General features: G+C 39.0%; 1 protein-coding gene across 2 annotated transcripts; it reads left to right on the top strand.

Moving 5' to 3' along the window:
• Positions 1-382: 382 nt before the first annotated feature.
• cacul1 (CDK2 associated cullin domain 1) lies at positions 383-22,311 on the top strand. 2 transcript variants are annotated; one of them, XM_030772036.1, is made up of 8 exons: positions 383-844; positions 968-1,094; positions 1,888-1,990; positions 3,800-3,895; positions 13,451-13,553; positions 16,265-16,354; positions 18,374-18,512; positions 22,067-22,311. In XM_030772036.1, the coding sequence occupies exons 1-8, from the start codon at positions 550-552 to the stop codon at positions 22,104-22,106; spliced, it is 993 nt and encodes a 330-aa protein (XP_030627896.1). In that variant the 5' UTR covers positions 383-549; the 3' UTR covers positions 22,107-22,311. The 2 variants fall into 2 exon arrangements, with proteins under 2 accessions (XP_030627896.1, XP_030627897.1); XM_030772037.1 differs by lacking the exon at positions 22,067-22,311 and adding an exon at positions 18,894-18,990.
• The last annotated feature ends 557 nt before the right edge of the window (positions 22,312-22,868 follow it).

Below are 22,868 nucleotides of genomic sequence, written 5' to 3'. Positions count from 1 at the left end.
AAAGTCCATAAATGAAAGAATAAACGAAATAATACTTAAATAAAATAATGAATACACAAATAAATGCTTATTTTTAGATGGAATACTTAAAATCTGACTTCCTTTCCAAATGTTATATTCCAGATAATATTCCAAATGCATTTAATTATTGGTATATTCACCAGTTTATGCACTGTTGGGCTTTCATTTTTTCTAATCTTTTCAGTCCTCCATACCCTTGGTGCTCTTAGACGGCAATGAAACGTGGTCCTGCTGTAACAAGTCACGCCGTAAGATTCTCTTCTGGTTCGACTTTTATTTTGAAATAATACTTTTCCGGCGGCCATTGTACAATCTAATCACCATTGCGTAGTTCACGCAGCTCCAGCGGTATCGCCATTTTCCCTGTTTAACCGTGCAGGAATAAACTTCCCCAATTTTTATACAAATCAGAAGGAAAGTTTGATTAATATGCAACTTTCAGAAATATCATGGGGCACATTCTCCCTTCTCTATTTTGTGTTTTTAACGTGTGACAGGTGCTCGCAAGTTGATTATTAAACTTAAGTCATGGACGAGGACCGCCTAGAGGAATGTGACAACACAAACTCTTTTGAGAAATTTGGGAACGCATGCTCAAATGCGAGACACCTGCAGTCGGATTTACCCCACTCTCACTGTCCACCTTTAGTCGGACCGAGTGGAATAGATGATAATGCCCACCTTCACAGTGACTCTTGTTCAAGAGGAGAACAAATGTGCATGGATGCTAATGGAGTTTTGTGCACTGTCAGCAGTGACTCTTGCAGTTCTAAAGGGACCCCAGACACTGGAAGGTTAATTCTTCACTCATCATCAAAAATTTGTAAGTTGAAAGTAGCCATTTAAAAAACGGAACTTGAAAACTTCATGTCAATGATATTATAGAAGTTCTGCGAATTTACCTAATGCACCCAGCTAAACTAGCTTAACCAATGTTTTTACTTAGTGATGAATGCAATGACGGCTGATGACTACAAAAGAACATATTGGCCAAAACTGGAGAGAGCCATTGAACACTTGCTAACAAGAAGCCCAATGGATCATATCTCCATTTCTTACGAACAGATATACAGGTTGGAATCTAAGCTTGTATTAAATGTTATTGGGAGCCGTAGTACAGCATAGTTCATTTATGTTGTTTAATTGTTTGCTTTTACCCAGTTACCAGAAGCAGGCCTTGCAGCCCCACAAAACATAATCATAGTTACAGTACATTTTAGAAAATCTACATTACAATACTAAATGACAGGACATTTAATAGACAGTATAAATTCTGAAATTCATTATATCACAGACGATATGGTGAAGCTACAGTGCAGTTCTGGAGAAGCACAGTACAGTAAGCTGTATAATGTAATAGAGCTGCAATGGGCAATTTAATTTAGCAGTCAGAACTTTACAGCTGAAGTACAGTTACCCTGACAACAGTATTTTACAATTTCTTAACGCTGTTTAGGAACTCTTTGGAACATCTACAAAAGAGAGTATTGCAGTAATGCTGTCTAGATCTATTAAAGGCATGGACTTTTCTGTGTCCTGAAGGGCGAGAATCTTCCTTAGCTTTACATTGTTCCTTTAGTGGATTAAGGCTCTTCTGCATGGTGGCTCAGTGGTTAGCACTCTTTCCTCACAGCAAGAAAGCCTTAGGTTCTAATCCTGGCAGGTCTTTTCTTTGCTTACATTGTTACACTAGGCAAACAGTAGGCCTACCTTAAAAAATAAACTTCGTTTTCTTGTTTTTTTTTTTTTTGTTTGTTTGGTTTTTTTTTTAAATCACATCAACTATGAATTATTAGGACTGTAAAAAACTTTAGAAATTTGTGTTTTCATTTGGTTTTACTGTCTCATTTCCTTCTCTTTTTCTAGTCATGTGTATAAGTGTGTTTGTCAGCAACACTCAGATCTACTATACAGTGACTTGATATGGAAGATAACTTGCCATCTCAAACAAGTTTCCACAGAACTACAGGTAAGGTCTTGATGTGCTGTTTTCCATAGTCTTTACAGTATGATAATGACAGTTTTACTTAAACTGTGTGGCATGTCAAACACACCAAAAGTACGGAAAACACTGTAAAAGCTGAAGACACTGTGTTTCCAGCACTGCAAGTGTTTGTCTATTGTGCGCTCATTGAGAAACATCTGTCAGGCAGTCATTCATGTAACAGTTTTAAGTGTTGTATTGATTTTAAGTCTGTCTGTAACTGCTGCTATGGATATGTAATTAAAAATGCCTACAATGCAGAATATGCACCAATTTCAATTTAGCAATGTAGCAGTGAATCCATTCAGAAATAAAATAAAGGATTCGACTGATCAACTTATCTCTTCTTTTTAAATTGCCACTTCAGTCCAGACTTACAAACATTTTTTTTAATTGTTAATTGACAGTGTTTTTTGTTTAACTGTGATTTACACAACTGAAAAGCTTCTCATTCACAATGCGAATGAACAGACCTGCAAGTATCTCAGTTGATCTGTCCTTTGTAGGATGTAGACAGAGCACAACTGCAGAGCACAACTGCTGTGGTAGTATTTGGGAATGTGTTGACACAGTGGGGCCTTTGACATCAGCTCAGTGAATTGATTAAGTGGAAATATTATCCTAGCTGCAGCAAGTGTGTGCAAACATACATTAAGTGAAAATGTTGAGGACTTGCACACTTATCGCTGCACTTGCACATGGAGTTTCAGTGGAGCAACACAGAATTTACCCTGTGTTCTCACACTTTTTTCCTGCTCACTTAACATGCCTTTATCGAACGCTTCAAAATAATTAACAAAAGTTTTGAACTTACACTTTTAAAATTATTCTTTTGAATCATACATGATTATTAGATGGTGTGAGTGTTCAGCACTACATTTTGTGCTACTATTGCAAAAATGATAGCAGTACATGATATTATTATTATTATTATTATTATTAATAATAATAATAATAGTAATAGTAATAATAACAGTAATAATAATGACAATATCTACACTATAATTTGTTGTCAGTTGGTCTCCTTGTGATGTTCAGAATGAAACAGTTGTGCATGTTTGTAGGTAAATAGAAGAAAAGAGCTTGGTAAATAAATATGGTTAAAACAAGTGCCTTGGAAACAGTGGTTCAAACAGGGTTAAACAATGGTTAAAGTAAAAGAAAGTTTGAGATCTAATTTAGTGTTATCGAAATTGTGCCACATCTAAACCCAATTGCAGAGGTAAATGGGGAGAAAAAGACAAAAATAATTCTTTAGAATAGACAGTACACGCTTATATATTCATGGCAATTTGTCCTCATCTCTTATCAAAGGTAACTCAGACAGGCAAAAAGTGAAGACCAACACACTGTTCTCTCTGATGCAGGAGAGGCTAGTGTCTGGGTCTTTCAACAATGTGAACTATATTGATTAATGAGGTGTGATGGGAGAAGAACTTTACTAGATTTATTCCATGCAGCTACATCTCCAAGCATTTTGATTTTTTTAGGGTTAAGGGAGTGACCATGGAGGCTCAGTCCATGAGTCCAGGGTGGTAACATACTGTCCATTCCATGGAAGACACAGATTCTTTTAGCTTGTCTCTTTTCTCTGATATTTAAGGATATTATTTAATTTCATGTTATTATTTATGTGAGGGCACAATGACAGTCCTCTTGCACTTTGCAGGTGTGGCGTCTTACTACATCATGAAGTTGACCATGAAGTTCAAGTACAGTATGGGTGACCATATTAACTCTTTTCTAAAAAAAGAAAAAAGAACAGTCTGACATGTGGTGTTCTCTCTTTTGAAGGGCAGCCCAAGTGAGAGTTTCATCGAAAACTTCAACCTTGCTCTGACCCAGTACACAGCAGCACTTCAGTGTATTGTTCCTGTATTCATATACATGGTAAGAGTTAAGTACATTGTTCCTGTATTCATATACTGTACATGGTAAGACTTAACACTAGAAGCACCGCGCCGGTTTGACCTACTTATACCTTGAAGCGCAGAGTGTCGGTCATTTGACCGCTGTGACTTCCTACCAGTAGCGTCGTGCTGGTTTTACCTACAGCCGAGTCATTAGGCAAGGACACTGTTACTGACACATAATGATGGCTAGATGGCGCTTCTTGCACAAAGCAAATAGTTTTCTTGCAAGATCAACTTACGTTTGGCAAGTTGCGTATCATTCATTTCAGTGTTGATAGTCGGTGATTATTTCATTAGAACATTTGTTGTCCAGCCCTTCCATCATTCAGCATAATGTTTTGATTATTTATTTGTTTGCCAAGTCATAACCTCAGGAAGAAGTCTTGATCAAACTCGACTGAGAAAACCATCTGAACAAGACTAGTTCAGGCAACTTTTTCATAGTATTTGTTTTTAATATTTAGTCCTCTGCCTTGGAGAATTAATTTATTATAAGGGATGTCACAGACATTGCGAGACTACACTTGGTCAGTTAAATGCGTAGCCCAACTTTATCAACATTCAGTTGTCGACTTAAAATGATCACGTCGTTGTCTCTAGTCATTCATTTATTGTAAGGGTACGATCCAAGAGTTTAGAGTGTGAGAATGTTTTGAATGGCACTGGAGAGTGAGGCTAAAGCGTTTCAGTTCCGAACCTGTCTGTCTCTTCAAGGCATTCAGTAGGCTATGAGTAGCCTAACATCTAGCCTGCCAAGTAGCGTACGAGTGACACCTCCCCAACCCCTCCCAATAGAGTGCCATAGTCTCTCGTTACTTTCCCACATTTGAATGATTTGGCCAAAACTAGTTCATACCACAAGTTGCCTACCGCCGAGCAGCTAAATCTAATTCCACATATGTAATAGAAAATGTAGACACAGCTTGGAAATGAATAAATATGCATGATTTTTTTTTGTACAAAATATGTATGTCGCAATGGAGTTTTATCAACAAAACTGTGTCGGGTGTGTAGGCTTTTAGAATAAATGGCGTAACATAAGAGGAGGTGTATTATTACCATGTACTGAAACTGAATTACAGCACAAAAAAAAACTCTTCTTTTTGGAAAATCGACAGCTGTGTTGTTTATTTACAGGAAATACTTAAGAAAAAAGGAATTATACGTTATACAGGATACTCAAGATACAATGAGAAATGTGCTAAGTAAAATACATAAAGTACTTTTCGAGCTATTTAGTATCCTAAATGTTTAGATGCCGTAATCCCTTGTGCACAGCCTGTTCAAGCAGGGAATGTCGCGCCTCTATTCCACCTCGCTGTTTTGTGTTTTGTGTTTCTCAAGTGGAGAGATATTCGACTGACAGTCTAGACCAATAGCCTAGGTGTGATCCCAGTCCTCTCGCAAATGCCTTTATCACCACTGAAAGGCTTACATTACATTTGGCTTACATGTCTGACAGATGTCATAAGTTTTGTTCCCTGAATATCTGCCGATTTGGCACTGTCTCAACTCAAGTCATGTTCCCTTCAGACTGTGCTCGGGATGCGTACATCGCTTTATCAACATTCCAAGCACAGCTTTGGTGCTTTCTTGGGGCATTCGCCACAGAGAAGTCGTTTAGTTGTCTGACAGACGTCGTAAGCGCTGTTCCCTGAACGTCTGCTGACTTGAAACAGTGAGGAAGTAGTCTCTGCTAGTGTCTTTGCGCCACTGTCAACCCCAACTGTCTGATGCATTGTGCTTGTAATGATCGTGTCATGAATCGTTTGATTTGCTCACCAACTCGAGTCAAGTTCCCTTCAAACTGTGCTTGGGATGTGCGCATTGCTTTATCTACATTCCAAGCACAGCTGTGGTGCATTCTTTGAGCATTTGCCACAGACAGGTCACTTACATGTCTGGCAGATGTCACATGTTCTGTTCCCTGAATGTCTGCCGATTTGGCACTGTCTCCTTTTTGCAGGCGGAGAAGGAGTTTCAGGCAAAAGTCGCTTGCATGCTGTCGCCCTCATTGCCTTTGCTATTTTCTGGTGCACACGCAGCTCTTTTACCAGCTCGAGAATAAATTTCCTTCTGCTTATGGTGATGCTCATGCACTGTTTGTACAGAACATGTGCCTTAATCACAGCCAGGTCCAGGAGGTTGTAAAACAAAGCCACAGGCCAGCAGTGGCTGCCTCCCTTTACCGAATACAGCCATGCCATTTGGTCCATTACATCAACACCAACTTTAGTGCTATTGTAGTAGAAAATTGTTTCAAGCAGTTTCTTTGCGCCATTATCAATTGAAACTGTCTGATGCATTGTGCTCAGGATGCAAACATTTTTCTTTGGCTTTGCCTGATAAATGGTGAGTGTAACTTTTCCAGCCCTCAGCACCTTGGTGGAAAATCTTTCAGACTGTGCCTGTGCACAAGGGAGCATCTTTCATCTGTTTTTATTCATTGTGCTAACAATTGTGGTTTTGTTCTCCAAAAGATTGTTTGCCAGTGCCAGTGAGGTGAAGAAATTGTCTGTTGTGACATTTCTTCCTTTCCCCAGGAAAGGCTCCATGAGATACATTATAATACTGTCCGATAGCTTGTCTGGCCTACTGTCATCTTTCCCTAGATAGGGAATTGCGTTCAGCAGGTATTTTGTTTCAACATCAGCGGCCACCCAGAATTGAATACCAAATTGGCCATGTACTGTGTGAAACAACAGCACGACTTGGTAGGGAACAGTTGTTCATCTACAGTTAGGACACACCGGATGTGTGAGAAGCAATACTGTTTTTCACAAATTTATCGAAAATCTTGGATATCATAGCAAATTTATCTGTAACAAGGCAGGCAGCCCTTGTGTTCTTGTCATCAAAGCGCAGATAGTGCATGATATCTCGGAATTTCTGCTAAGACATTGTCTCTTTGAAAATGGGATTTCCCAGCAGACCAGTGCATATCCAAGTTCATGCTTTTACCCACGGATGCTTTTAGTTCGTCAGCTGTTAGTTTGAATTTAAACTACCTGTAACCTATTTTTAAACTATAAAAGCCCTCAATTTTGTTTTGGGGTGGGATGTTGTTGGTTGGTTGCCGTCGGAGTTTGTAGGAGATTGAATTTTGTGAGTGGAAATAGTTAATGAAAAGTCTTGCAGGATTTATGTCTCGTTTGTTTTCCTGGCAAGAACTGTAAATAGTGTAAATACCTTTTATTTTGGTTCGGTTTCTTTCATTTCTTTCCTGTTTATTATTGGCATTATTGTGTTCAGCCACAAACCACCATCTTGACTCCTGCTGCCTCCTTGCCTAAGATGGCTCTGTCACACACACACACATTCAGACGCTCTCATCTCTGGCTATACTGTGCGTGAACTGTCATTAGTTAGGCCTAAGCTTACATGCTCCAAATGATCATATCAGTAGAAAGTACTGTCTTTTCTAGAGAAGAAAAGTGTTTCTGTTCTGTCTGTAAAGCATACTTTCGCTGATTAAAATAAATGCCGTTAATTAAATAATGTCATTTATTTGCCATTACTGAGTTGTATACTGAAATATTTTGTAGGTAACTGAGTACATCAGTACTGTTTAAGAATAAGAGTAAAAGTTGTTGCATTCTTAGACACCTGTTCTGTTCCATAACAGCTGACTGTGAGCCAGTAGCTTGGGGTGAGGCAACAGTAGAAAAAAACACAGTGCTGAGTAGAACGTTTCACTGGACTAATTTTAATGTAAAATGGTAGCCTCCATCGGGCTAAACATGACCAAATTCTTAATTTTGATTAGTCACAGCAAATCATGAAATTAACATGAAATATATTATCATAACATACAATCAAATGAAATATTAACAGTGGAATAAATCAGATTTGCACTAGCACCACTACTGTAATGGATTAATTAATTGGTCTTGGGAGTTGAGTTCAAGTCTGTCAGTCATGTTAACAGGGCTGCTTTTTAACTAGCTGTAAAGCGTGTAAAAGGTGAGTAAGTTTCAAAATTGGATCAAAAATGACCGCTGTGATACGCAAAATGATACGCAAAATTGTTGTATTTCACTGTGCAAATTTCCTTTCCCCACTGTCGTTGTGATGAAATAAATGTGCAACATTTGTGAGTTGTGGACAGATTTCTCAATGATGGCTCTAATATTGAGTCTGTCATATAACAGACTAGGCTACTAACGTGGCTAAACAAATTAATGTTGTTAAAAGATAGATGCAAGCAAATATGACTAATTTCATTTTTAAGCCAGTTAGGCTTACTAATGATGACCGGGCAAAAAAACAGTTGCTATATGTAAACACAATAAGAACATTTAACGGAGAAATAATTATGCATTTTCAAATTTACCCGGGTTTAACCCAGTTAAACTATAGTGTGCACAACGCGCTTTGACTGAGCTTTTCATGGGCTGCTGTAGAATGTTGGTAACAATAACGTTAAAATAGCGTCGATATCCATAATTCTCCATTGTGTAAGGTAAGAGCAAATGTTATCTTCATATCATATCATAATTTTATGCTTTGCCCTATGCGCTGAGACCAACCGCAGCATAGTTGCATAGTCTTTTAATTGATGCAGCAGCAACCCCAAGCGATAATTAATTAGAAAAAGGGTCATGATTTTTCCATAGTCATTAGATTATAGGAAATCGAATGGTTTATGCGACTATTGTCTTGTCTTAAAAAATAGATTTACCCTTGTTTTTACCGGCGCCTGGTAATAAGTAACGCATTACTTACCAACAAACCAGCAAAAACAAATATCCCCAACTGGCAAAATTAGCAAAGTCATACTTGTGTGCATCTGCAACGTCTGTGCCAACATGAGAGGGTGTTTTCCATGGCAGAACTTCTTGTACACAGACTGTGCTCCTGTCTTCATCCCAGCCATGTGGACATGCCCATTTTTTAAATAAAAATATGGAATAGGCTATAGGCCTGAACAGTTGCTCAGATTAGCCTTTATGAAGACAGACGTGTTAAAAATGAATGTTCATGTCAGCATTGCTTTCATTCAGGTATGTTCAGAATATAGACATGTTCAAAATCATTATCAGTATCATTTTGGCTTAGGTTAGGTCAGCACTTATTTTCCCCCAATGTTTTAAAAAGTTTGTTGTCATACTGACTGAAACGATAAACTTGCCAAGCACCTTTTGAGCTGTATTAACACTGATACGTTGCTATATGAGAAATACAGAAATAAGCCATCATTTTCCTTTATTGCGGGCACTATTCGAAGAATGGTCTAATAGTTCCCAGTGAATATCGAATAGTACTTCTGCTTGAAATATCCATCCCTATAATTAACTGTTTTCTTATAAACTTATAACCCTTATAAGGGTATGCACAATTAATAGGGGTCCCCTCTCAAACCACTGAGCACAGCGCACCGTATCGCTTCTATCGGCGAACAATATTAGTTAATTCGCTGCCTATTGAAGCGTTACAGCTATTATTTCAGCTATGCTAAGGTATGGCAGTATATAAAAAATTCATACCATACGGGAAATTAAAACAGGTATATTGCCCAGCACTCTCTCTCTCTCTCTCTATACACACACACACACAAAATTCACCCTTGCCTCGGTAGGCGGTCTTCTTTCTTCTCCAAGCCCGGGAGCTTGAGGGTCCTACGCAGTATCTTAGCTGTTCCAAGGACTGCGCTCTTCCAGGGATCTGCCACTTTCCTAGTTTGGGGGTCACAGCTCTGAGTGTTCCGATTACCACGGGGACCACTGTTAACTTCACCCTCCACATCTTTTCTAGCTCTTCTTTCAGCCCTTGGTATTTCTCCAGCTTCTCTTGTTCCTTCTTCCTGATGTTGCTGTCACTTGGGACTGCTATGACTGTCACTATGGCTTTCTTCTTCTGCTTGTCCACCACTACTATGTCCGTTTGATCAGCCATAACCAGCTTGTCAGTCTGTATCTGGAAGTCCCACAGGATCTTAGCCCTGTCGTTCGCCACCACCTTTGGGGGTGTTTCCCATTTTGACCTTGGGGCCTCCAGTTCATACTCGGCAGAGGTGTTCCTGTATACTCTGCCAGCCACTTGATTATGGCATTCCTTGTACGCCCTGCCTGCTAGTGTCTTACACCCTGCTGTTATATGCTGCATTGTCTCAGGGCATCTTTGCACAGCCAGCGCCTAGCGTCCTGTCTGGTGTGGTAGACCTCAGCCTCTATTGATCTTGTACTCAGGGCCTGTTCCTGTGCTGCCATGATCAGTGCCTCTGTGCTGTCCTTCAATCCAGCCTCGTCCAGCCACTGGTAGGATTTCTCGATGTCAGCCACTTCCTCTATTTGACGGTGGTACATGCCGTGCAGGGGCTTATCCTTCCATGATGGTCCCTGCTCCTGTATTCCTTCGTTCAGAGGTTTCTGCTGCCTGAGGTGTTCACTAAGCACTTCACTGCTTGGGGCCATCCTCCTGATGTATTCTTGGATCTTTATTGTCTCAGCCTGGATTGTGGCTCTGACGCTCACTAGTTCTCAGCCTCCTTCATTCCGCTTAGTGTACAGTCTCAGGATGCTGGATTTGGAGTGAAATCCTCCATGCACTGTAAGGAGCTTTCTTGTCTTAATGTCAGTGGCTTCTATCTCTTCCTTTGGCCAGCTTATTACTCCAGCGTGGTATCTGATGACCAGCAGGGCGTAGGTGTTGATAGCCTGGACCTTGTTTTTCCCATTCAGCTGACTTCTCAGGACTTGCCTTACTCTCTATAGCATCCCTGGCTGATTGAAGGTCCTGGTCTTCCAACGGGTGGTTTATGAAAATTGTTTTATTGGGAATATGTTCCTTTACAAACACACCGTAAGAGCTCACGGAAGAAACCAACAAAAATACAAGTCAACATTTACATTAATACATCATAAAATACAACAGAAAGCTACCTATACTACTATTTCTCGTCATACAAAAAAGAATGTAAGCTACAGAGAAGATTATAAACTGTAAAAATCATAAACAATGTACGCTAAATTGTTTAAATTAAACTACATCGCATTTGTTTTAACGGGACCAAAAGAGGGGAGCACAAAAACGATATCTGCATTGTTTTCAAACACGAAACACACGCTTACACAAAACAACCAAAACAAACACAGCGTACTAACCTTGTGCCCCTCAGCCGGGTGCTAAACATTAGAATGTAGAATTCACTCCAACACCTTATCCGTAATCAATCTTTTTACCGCCACTACTAATAACAACTGCGCATGAACACTAGATAGCGCAACTGAATTTCAAAATAAAAGCGCCTTTTTCATTTTTTGAGAAATCGTAAATCAATAGACACAACCATAAAAAGAGGACACAAAAAATACAAATAAAACTCAATGAAAGGTTATTTACACTCTCTGCAGGTATTTGGCAGTTGCTGCTTTCCTAGCAACCTCTTTATGATTCCCATTTGCCTGTGGGATTCCAAGGTACTTGTAGCTTTCCTCAACATCTGCTATGTTGCCCTCTGCTAGTACAATCCCCTCAGTTCTGACTACCTTCCCTCTCTTTGTGACCATCCGACCACACTTCTTAAGCCCGAATGACACGCAGATGTTATTGCTGTAGATCCTAGTGGTGTGGATCAGTTAGTCGATGTCTCACTCACTCCTGGCATACAGTTTGATGTCATCCATGTAGAGGAGGCTGATGGTTGCTTCTCTCCATAGACGGTAGCCATAGCCACTCTTCGTGATTGATCTCGCTGAGGGGGTTCAGGTCTATGCAGAACAGCAGCAGGGACAAAGCATCTCCTTGGTAGATGCCGCACTTGATGGCGACTTGTGCAATTGGTTTGAAATTGGCCTCTAGTGTTGTTTTCCACAGCTCCATTGAGTTCTTGATGAAGGCTCTTAGTGTTCTGTTGATGTTATACAGCTCCAAGCATTTCAGGATCCATGTGTGAGCCATCGAATCGTAGGCTTTCTTGTAGTCAATCCAGGTGGTGCACAGGTTGGTCTGTCTGCTCTTGCAGTCTCGAGCGCCTGTCTTATTTACTAGTAGCTTGTGTTTTGCTCCTCCTCTGCTGTTCTTTCCGATACCTTTCTTGGCCCCACCCGTGTATTGAGCCATGTGCCTACTCATTTTATCTGCTATGATGCCTGACAGGAGCTTCCGTGTTGTGCAGAGGCAGGTTATCGGTCTGTAGTTGGATGGGACTGCTCCCTTCTGGGGATCCTTTAGGATCAGGACTGTCCTACCTTTGGTTAGCCATTCAGGGTGGGTCCCATCCATTATCAATGGTTTATCTGTGCAGCCAGGCGTTCATGGAGTGAAGTTAACTGTTTCAGCCAGTAGGCATGGATCATGTCAGGGCCAGGCGCCGTCCAGTTCTTCATACCTGAGACTCTTTCTTGGATGTCTGCCACTTTGATGGTTACTGGATCTTGTTCAGGGAGGGGGCTGTGGTCTGTTCTCAGGTCCACTAGCCACTAAGCACTGGTGCGGTTTGATGCTGCTTTCTCCCATATGCTCTTCCAGTATTGTTCAGTCTCCAGCCTTGGTGGATCTACTCCCTTGTTATTACCTTGCCACTGAGAGTATACCTTGGATGGTGCAGTGAAGAACATAAAATTTATTCTCCTGGCTTCTATTTCTTTGGTGTTCCTCTTCAGATGGGTGGCCAGGGTCTTTGCTTGGCAATCTCTTGGGCCTTAGGTATGGACAGCTTGTTGTACTTCTCTGGTAACCCTTTCTTGCTTTTGCCTTTCTGTAGTTCTGATATCTGACTAACCTCCCTCCGTGTTGCCTTGATCTTTTCCTCCAGCCTCCGTCTCCATGGAGGATACTGCTCTTTGTGGCTTGTCTCCACCTTATAGCCAAGCATCTCAAGGATCACTGTTGCTGTGCTGTGTATCAGCTTATTGGTTTCAGTGATGGTCACAGTAGGGATTGTCCGTAGTGCTGCATTCACATCCTTGAATAGACTTTCAGGAGGTACTTCACTTAATCTTCGTTACCGCCGGGGGTTCGAGGTGTTCAGCTTAGTTATGATCTTCAATTTCAGGTCAGCTGCTCTGGCGTTCGACTCGCAAGGGCTTTTTTGGGGCTTGATACTCAATCTCGGGGTCTGACAGGTCAGGGGGCATCTCTCACCTGACCTGTCGCCTTGGTTCCCCCGTGCCGTAGCAGGATATTGGAACATTGAGCTACTAGTTGTTTCGATGTGAGTGTCGGTGTTGGGTTTCGGTGTATCCACAGATTCCACATTCACTGCATGTAAGTAGTGGAGTAGTTATGAAACAGCAATTATGTAGCCTTTACATGACGTTTAGTATTTTAAAAATGTAATCAGAACACAGTGAAGAGTGTGGCGGGTGGTCTTGTTACTGCACTGTCAATAAATGCTTAATTTTCAGTACTGAGCAATGTTGGTTTTATAGAAATTTATTTTTCCTCATAATTTTATTTAAAGTTTTAAACTGTAAAAATTTAGAATTTTAAAATATCTGAGACAGGCTTTTGCATTCAGCTGACGTTGATTTTTACATGTTACAGTTTTGGGAATGTTAATTTATTCTTCTTTTGACTTTTTTTTTTACAGAACAAGTTCTATGTTGAAACCAAACTTCACAGGGACATGCAAGTGGACCTTATGAAGCTCTTCTCCGACCATGTTGCTGAAAAACACCTGAATACATTAATTCGTAAGTGCAGAATACTTTTGCTGTGTTGCTAATACTCTCTATTGAAATGACATCATCACTACCTAGAGGGTTTAGTGAAGTTAAAATGACGTCATCATTGCTTGGAGGGTTTAGTGAGGTTAAAATGTAAGATGTGTCTTGATCACACTGAAGAGGCTTATTTTCGAAGAACTGACTTCTTTGCTATACAGTATCGTACTTTGCTGTAAAAGTATTATACTTGTTGCATAACAACTTATCAAACAATGGTCTAGACATTAAGAACGGTCAGACACTGCACTGGTCAGGCAGCAAGGCATGCAGTTTAGTTTACTTAAAAACGTGTCAAGCATGGCCAGAATTTGCTGTCAGGACTGGTGGTGGCTGTTCATTGATTGATAGATAGATAGATAGATAGAGAGAGAGACAGATTAGGGGTGTACTGATATGCCAAAGTCACGGTTCGGTACGTACCTCGGTTTTGAAGTCACAGTTCGGTACAGTGAAAAAAGACATGCAAAACATGAAATTTCCTTTCATTTAAAATGAGTTTACTTGTAAACTTATAAATTTGCACAAACTTGTAAACAGTGGCAAACTGGCCATGATTTCCAATTTGCTTTGCCAATTTTCTCTGCTTTTTCCTTGTACTGGAAATATTTGGATGATGCCATCTCAAATGAGTAATCATATACGATATTCACATTTGGATGATGCCATCTCAAATGAGATCACGTTTGACATACTGCCAGCAACATACCCGATTTCAGTTTAACAATGCCGGCACACTGCCTTGCTGATTGCTGCTGTAGTTCAACTGGAAAACTGAAATGTTCCCAAACAGAGGACATGAAGGTTGCGGGAAAGTTCCTCAAGCTTTGGCTTTGTGGTCGCCATACTGACGAGGTTGTGTCACTGAACATGTGCTAATTCAGTTGCTAAGTTATGTCTCCGTTATGGAATCGGAGAGGAAACATGAGTTTTTAATTTTAGTTCCGCATACAGAAAAATAAAAGAGAGGGCACACTGTATCTTGTCAAGTATCACTCTACCCGCTGCCATTTCGGTCAGCTGACCATCAGAGCATAAAAAAGTTATGGACGTAATGTGCATGGTTATAGCTAGACTATATTCACTCGGATCACAACGCGCACCGGACCGAAAATCCTGTACCAAATATGTGTACCGTTACAGCCCTAACACAAAATTCACATTTTGATGTAACTTTAAATAGAATAATAATTTCATGATTTACATGTGTTATAGTGTTGAAATGAAAAACAAGTTTTGTTACATTAGTAACATAATGAGAGCTAAACAGGCTGCACCTGCAGCGGTTGGCAGCAGGTTGGGGGATCGCGGTTCCCTATTCCGGAACTGCGACATGAGACCATGGGCATTTGTATTGCGGTTCCGATGTCGGCTTCAGAACCGTTACACCCTTAATAGATAGATAGATAGATAGATAGATAGATACATTATACATCCTGAGGGAAATTTAGGAAGTTGATCTGAGTAGACATGGAGGCAGATGTTTGAAGGAGATGTAAGAATGCAAGTTATTTGGTAAGAACTGAAAAATCACCCATATTGGCTATTTTGTCAGTACTGAATGGTCTTTCACATTTGCATGATGCCAGATGGATGCTGTTGCATCCATTGTTGTTATTAATATGTCCCTTCCAAATGAACTCCTCTTATTTCTACATACAAGTGTTGCTTGGCAGATGTGTAAGCATTGTCATATGCATGAATATAAAGCACTGTAAATCCTCCTTGTAAAAATATAATATTGTATGCAGAGTTTATGCTAGACTTTTTTTTTTGACGGCCAATATGGCCGTTAATATTCCAGAATTCCGGCCATATAGAACAGCTACCGGACAAACGTTTTAAATAGCCATATAATAGCCTAGATTTAAACAGCAATAAAACACAAAATACAAACGCTATGACCCAAAAAATGTATTTTATTTAATGTCAGCACAAATGAAGTATTTGCAACTCTTTGCAAACTTTGCGAACTAAACATATAGGCTACAACAATGAAATAAAACAAATAACCTTGATATTGTTAATTAAATTAAGACAGGAGCCTACATTAAATGTATCTCTCTTTGCATTCCAAGTCAGTCAAATTAAATAGCTTTAAAATAGGCTAAATGTAGAAGTAATTAGGTCTAAAATAAAATAATAGGCTGACTGGTCTGAACTCCAAAACCGTGTTTGTCAAATTCCCGCTTATCTTGCTGGCCTCAGCTGCATTGCTTGCACCATCACTGTTTTTTTTAAAAAACTGGCCAAGGGATGACTGCTTTGACATTTTGGAGTCATGCTGATATGCAGAGTGAGCCAAAGTGTGGGGTGTTGCTATGGAGTGTCTGCGGCGAGCTATAGGCTTTTGAATTCGCACAGTGCTTTGTCACATGACCAAACGCTCTGTGAATCTCTCATTGTCATAACAGTTGAGGCAAAAGCAAACTTTTGCATTATATAAGTTTATATTTAAGCTGTCTTGTCAACATATTTTATAGGTCTCACAATATTAGGCTATTTAATGAGCTATTATTGAATTTATTTATTTATCTGGCATGTTTCCCACCGGACATTTTGGCGATATTCTCATCCACCAGACAACTACACGTGATACTGGCTAAAAGCCGGCATTGGCCAGCTAACCTAAACCCTGATTGTATGATGTTTTATTTCTTTCAATTGACTTTTTCCCTCAGCCCTTCTCCAAAAAGCTCATTACATGCCCTTTCAAGTCAAACCATCAACAATGGCAAGTGTGGTTAAAGGACTTTACGCTCTTAAACCAGGTAAGTTATCTTAAATTTCAGTTTTTTTTGTAAACACTTTTGTCAACACTAAATTCTGGTTGAGTCAAAAGGCTTTGTATTTGTTGCCCTGTGGCATGACTTTTTTAAAAAGTTGGCGCTTATGGTAATGGTTCCCCAAACTGTTCCAGTGCATGCTTTGCATGGTCACCTATTTTACATTGAGATCTGAAACCCCCATTGTTAATATTTTGACATAAAATAACAATTACATCTACAGTAAAACACACTGAAATTTATAAGAACACAAAAAGAGATTTTCACCCAGATATTTTCACGTTTTGATTGAAATTGATGCATTTATCTAACAAGGTGGCATTAAGTTGATATAAATATATAGCTAAGATATTAATGAGGTTGCAAATGGCTATTACTGCTGGAAAGGACTGCAGTTTTATGTGAACAATTAATTACAAATCAAGTTCCCATTTTGATTTGATAAACTTTTTTAGCTCATCCTTAGTTAATCATTTTTAAACGGTAATTGGTTATTTGAGACACCTTTGTAATTGTATTAGCACACCTGAAACCCATTATTCTGATCAGTAAAACAGGTAAATTGTCTGTCCTTGGGTTGCAAGTTCAATTCTTGCTTCAGAAATGACCAACACAAAAAAGCTTTTTTAGGAAACACTCCAGTGTGCTGTTGTTTTACAAAATTAAGGGTATTCCATGCATCAGATTGCTAAGAAACTGAAGATTTCATGCAAAGGTGTCCACTACTGTCTTCAGAGAGGAGGGCAAACTAGATCTAACCAGGACAGGAAAATAAGCAGAATGTCCAGAGATGGTGTAGTTTGAGAAACAGATGCCAACAGGTCCTCATTGGCTGCTTCCTTAAATAATACCTTCCTTAGATATCTGAAATTGGAAAATAAAAAGAAAAGGTTAACATGGGCAAAAGAACACATGTATTGGACTCTGGACGACTGGAAAGGTATATTATGGACAGATGAATCTAAGTGTGAGGCATGGTGGAAGAGGTGTAATGACATGGGGCTGACAAAGTGGGAGGTTTATGCAGAGTGCAATGAATAATGAACCAGAAAGGTTACCACTCTGTTTCATCATGCAGCAGGACAACAATGCAAAGCATGCTTCTAAGCTATGTGAAACCTATTTGGTGAAGAAACAGGAAACTGCAGCACTGTCTTTGATGGATTTGCCCGCACAATCACCAGATTTGAACCCTGTTGAGCTCTTGTTGGAAGAGCTTCACCGTAAGGTAAATGGAAAATGCCCTACAAGCCAGTTGCACCTCTGGAAACAGCAAAAGAAGGTGTTGGTTGAAATTTTCCCTAAATATCTTCAAAGACTGACAGCTAGACAATACTATGAAATTGTCAACAATTTCTATGAAAAACAGTTATATGACATGAAAAGAATGTATTGACTATAATTTCTGATCAATTTAATGCTACCAAGGAGACTCAAGGTATCAATTTCTATCAAAAACATGAAAATTTTAAGGTGATTCTATACTTTTTAATGCTGTTGTATGTCAAGAAAGTTTATAAAGGGTAAGACAAAATTCAGAATGATCTGAAACTCTATAGTAAATTGTAAATTACCACGGCTGGTGATTTGCTGGTTCTCTAAAAGAATTTTTTATGGAGTGCTATTAGACATTACCTGTTTAAACCATTGTCTCTTTGAGAAAGAACTGAGAGACAGATCCCAGTTCTTAAAGATACATGTTTCTCTCCAACAATTCAAATGAAGCAGTGACTCTTACCAAACTACCCATTATCCCAACCTCACTACTATAAAAATCTTTTGTTGTTTACTACTGTTGTTTCACTGGGATTTTAGTGTTCCACAAGTTTTATGAAACTGAGTGCAACAGTTTTCCCAAAAAGTGAGTTTTGCCGAGTAATAAAGCTTTGAAATGTAATACAGTTTGGGGATTTCAGCCATGCACCAAGGGCAGGTGATGCTGGGGAAATGTGTAGAATCATTCATTGGCCTGCCTTGACAGCCTAGTGTTGCCTCTTTTTATAGACTGGGCACTCTTAGCCCCAGCTCTTTTTTCCAGATTCATTCCTCAAATCCACCCCCCCGCCCAGGAATCTCAGCTCCCCGATTATGCAGCTCAAGATCAGGAACTTCAAATGGCACTCACTCAAACTGGCTTCTCCAGGTCTCTTTTACCTTTAATTTTCTCAGCTTTTTCTGTGCAGTCCTTTTGAGTGTGTTATTTGTTTGCGCTCATTTTCCCATAGTTATCCATTGTATCATATGTATTGTCACTGTATCAGTTATTTTTGAATAAATCCAACTAATTCTTTGATGTTTGTTTACAGTACACATGAAACAGGTTTTTTTTTTTTACGTTACTCGAGAGTGGTTAAACAGTCTTAGCAGAAATTAAGTAATATTAAGTCTTACAGTTATATGCAGTTATGAAAATCCTGGAAAAGTAACGGAATTCAAAGGGACATTTTCCAGGTCTGGAATAGATTTGCAAAATGAAGTTTATTTTAATTGTTAATCCCAAAATGTGTGGGTTTTTTCCATAAAGAAAAAAAAATCCTTGAAGTTTTCGGGACAATACAGAGCTGAACTCTGTCCAGACCACCATCTCCAGACAGCTCCATGCTCTGACAACATATTTATAATATTATGTAGGTGTCATGTGAAATCTGTAATGTTACATTTACATATCCCACACTTCTGTTTGTCTCTCATGAAAAAAACTATGCCAAGGCTAAGCTAATGTGTCTGCTAATATCCCCCATTTTAATGGCTATGCTGTCTGCTAGCTCTGTTTTTAATTCATCAATGTTGGCTCATGCCATGTTTAAAAAAAATGTGTTTCTCTTGAAATAGACTTTATTATTTTTAAAATACTTTTTTTTTAAACCAAGAAACTTCATGCTTACTGTTTAATAGGAGACACTGGCTATTCACAAGTATGAAGAGGCCTTTTACAGATTTTATTGTCACTCAGAACTTTAATCCTGCACTTTTAAAATATGTCATCAGAGGATTTGGCTTCCCCTAAGAATCCTTCACTTCCCCATGTATCTCTTATTGGTAGAATAGTAGCCCGTGTTGATGTAGACACAAATGGTTGCCCATACATCTTTTAATCACATAGCCTACATATTTTCATGCTACGTATAGCCTTTAGCCTACCGCTATCTTGGTCAGAATTTTTTTGTTACTCTAGAGAACGTCACGTAGCTCACACATCAAACACTGAACTGATTGGTTCTTTCATGGTTTTTATTTGCATAGCCACTGACGTCAACGGTTCCAACTTTTAGGACCAGCAATTCTGCAGTGCTGTGCCAGTTCCAGGTTTTTGGCACTGGCACCAGAATTTTTTCAGTGGAAGAGCGTGGCCCTGGTGCTAGATTAGCCACCGGCACCGCGTCAGTGGAAAATGGGTACAGTTATTGCATACACTATGTCAACTTGGAAGCAAATAATTGAAGTTTCTTTAACTTCACTTCTGGGAAACTGCACTGTCTTACTGGTTTTTCAGTGGTCAGATAAACTGCCCTGGACTATTGCTATGCATTTAGAGCAGGGGCGTTCAACTAAAATTGCAAGAGGTCCAGGGCCTTTCTTTACCTCAACTGAAGAAAGAACCAGGCTTCATTTGAGACAGGCTATTATTATAGACAGGCCATTATTTATGCTTTGTCCATTTTTAGTAGTGTATTTTGTAATGTTGTAGTGATGTGTAATTTCTAATTTATCCCGTAAGTATCTATAGGTATACCTGCTGCTCGGATATAGCCTTTACTGTACTGTATTGAAAGAATAAGAATATTAGGTCTACTACAGGCCGTTTGTGTCAGATAATAATAATATGATGCTGATAGTAACAATGCACAATAAAGTTTAGCACACAGACTGCACAAAAGCGAATGTATCATGAGCATTCAAACTGCAGAATTTTCGCACATCATTTTAACGTACTAATATTACCTCAATTTGGAGAGAGAATGAAGAGCACAATTATCGACAGATTAAAACCATCTTTGGACATAGCAAATGATGCAGTGGCTTACAGAGAACAGTAATTCTATCACAAAATGAAATTTGTAATTGTTTACTACTGTATATTTACGTCAAATAGAGTTGATTATTATGAATTATTTGTTTGATTGTTAATCAAGGAGGATAAATTGGAACAGGTTGAAATAATGAGTAGGTAAAGAGAGTTTTGGCAGTGATGTCCCTGAATACTAGTGATGGATCATAACACACATAGTCCTACAGCGACCACAATCCATGTGAGTTAGAACACTATCGGTATGGTATTTCTGTTAAAAGTGAAACTAATCGCAACAAAGTGGTAGCCATAATTACCGTATGTTGTACTGATTTAAATAATGCTGTGGAGATATGATGAGTTTACCACCTGAGACTTTTTGTAATCTGTGTTTTTTTTTTTGTTTGTTTTGTTTTGTTTTGTTTTTAACCCGGCATGTATTTGGAACCGGCCTTTATTTGCCCAAACAGGCGGCACCCCTGACTACTCGGCTACTCAGAGTACATAGCAACTATGCTAGTAATCAGAGAATTTTTAAATAGGAGGCCTCACTCTGCCTGCTGAAAAAGTCACTTTAATGACAAAATAAAGAATAGGCTGATGGTTTTTTTCTTTTTTTCCCCCATTATGTCAAAAGGCTTCATGGTCTGGATGGAAGCCTCTCGCGGTCTGGATCTGGATTTGTACCGGAGTCCGCCAGTTGGTGACCACTGATTTAGAGTAACCATGTGCAGAAGACTGGTTCTGTAGAACTCATACAATCAGCACAGTCAGTTACGTGCTGATATGAATAAATTCAAAATCACAATGCAGTACATTAAATCAGCTTGCAAGGCCCACTGCTCTTCCACCTAAGGTGCTGATGCTACTCTAAAGATAAATCTTTGATTTAATATGTATATATGAAAATGGCCATCCGAATCTAAGAAAAATCAGCCGTTGTTATATGTCTCAAGAGTTATCATGTGAGGTTCACATGAGCTACTGTAGGCTGGTAAGCGTTTCCTCTCTCTTCTTCATAATGTTCTCCATTCAGTGTGTACTTCAGCCAGTAAGCTATATAAGATGAGAGGTACTTGTCAAAAGCATCAGTATATGAAATTTGTACTTTTTCTTGCTGAGACCCAGTCTGTCCATCATAACTTGCACTCTAATACTAAATGTTCATTTACACCTCCTTCCATATTTTAGTAGCATTCTTATTTCAAAAGTAGAGAATCTAATAATCTAATTGTACAATTTGATTGGTTTGTCTAATGCTTTGAGTAACGCAAGCTGCGTTGTTCTGTCCTGGTAGCTAATGATAGGTTATACCCTCTAATAGTGATTCCAGCTCCCCCGTCCTTAAAGTTAAGAGAGCAATTAGACAAAAATTCAGTTTTTGGTCATGGATATGTAGATAATAGTCATTGAGGTCACGGAAATGTGGTAAATTTTGTACAAACCCTGCATAAAGCACCAACCTTTGGAGTTAAGAAATATTACCAGTTGCCAGTTAAATATTTTTGTAGGTGAAAAGGAACGGCATTTTACTGGGATAATTTAAAAGTTTGAGCTGAAATCATGAAAAACAGCTTTGTCCTTTTAATCCAGTTGAAATCCCGTCCTCCACAGACTACATTCCTTCTCATTCATTTGTCCAACAAATGAATTTATTGGTGATCTTTTTGTATGTTTTTGTTTTTCAGAGGTGACCAGTTACGCAAGAGAGCATGCGAGGACTACTGAATCTGGAAGTTGTTCTCCCCACACTCCAATATCTATGAATAAAATCTGACTCTGTGATTATTAAGCAGGGTGCACACATTTTTAATCCTTAACTATATACAAACCACTTTCTTTAATCTGTAATAAAGTTGAAAAAGGTTTTTTTCCACGTTTTCTGACTTATTTGGACATTTTATGTATACCATTTACAGTAAAAGCTCATTTACTTGATTATTAGTTCTTTGGTGAGAGACAGTGGGATCATATAAGGTGTAAAGTATATTGATCTCATTCAAAAAAATCTCAATCTTTATAATGCATCAAAACTAAAGGCTACAATCTGCCACACTTCCACTCATGAATGTCTGCTTAATGAAATATATAAACTAACGTGTGTGTACACACATAGTACATTGTAAAAGTCTCCTTTTGATTTTGGAAATTCCCTCCCTCTCTCTCTAAAAAATAAAATCCTGAATATATTGAAGAATGAACATGTTTCTAAAAGATTTGTACAGAGGGGTCAAAGATGGAGCCTAGGATTGAATCCTGAGATGGAGCATGTCACATGTCAGTTTTGCTGGTGACCATACAGTCAGCAGTAACCACTGAATACTGTTTATCTGAGGCCCACTGAGTTCAGTTAGGGTACCTGTCTGAAGCTGTGGAGTTCAGTTAGGGTATCAGTTACCACACAGTTACTGAGTGAACATATGGTGATCAATGGGAACAAAGTACATCAGTTATGAAAGACTGAGATCCAGAAATGAAAAGACTTAGTTT

Source organism: Chanos chanos, chromosome 4 (assembly GCF_902362185.1).
Source record: "Chanos chanos chromosome 4, fChaCha1.1, whole genome shotgun sequence".
Lineage (NCBI taxonomy): Eukaryota > Metazoa > Chordata > Actinopteri > Gonorynchiformes > Chanidae > Chanos > Chanos chanos.
The sequence above is the reverse complement of the archived record's forward strand: the minus strand, read 5'-3'. Positions and strand labels throughout refer to the sequence as shown.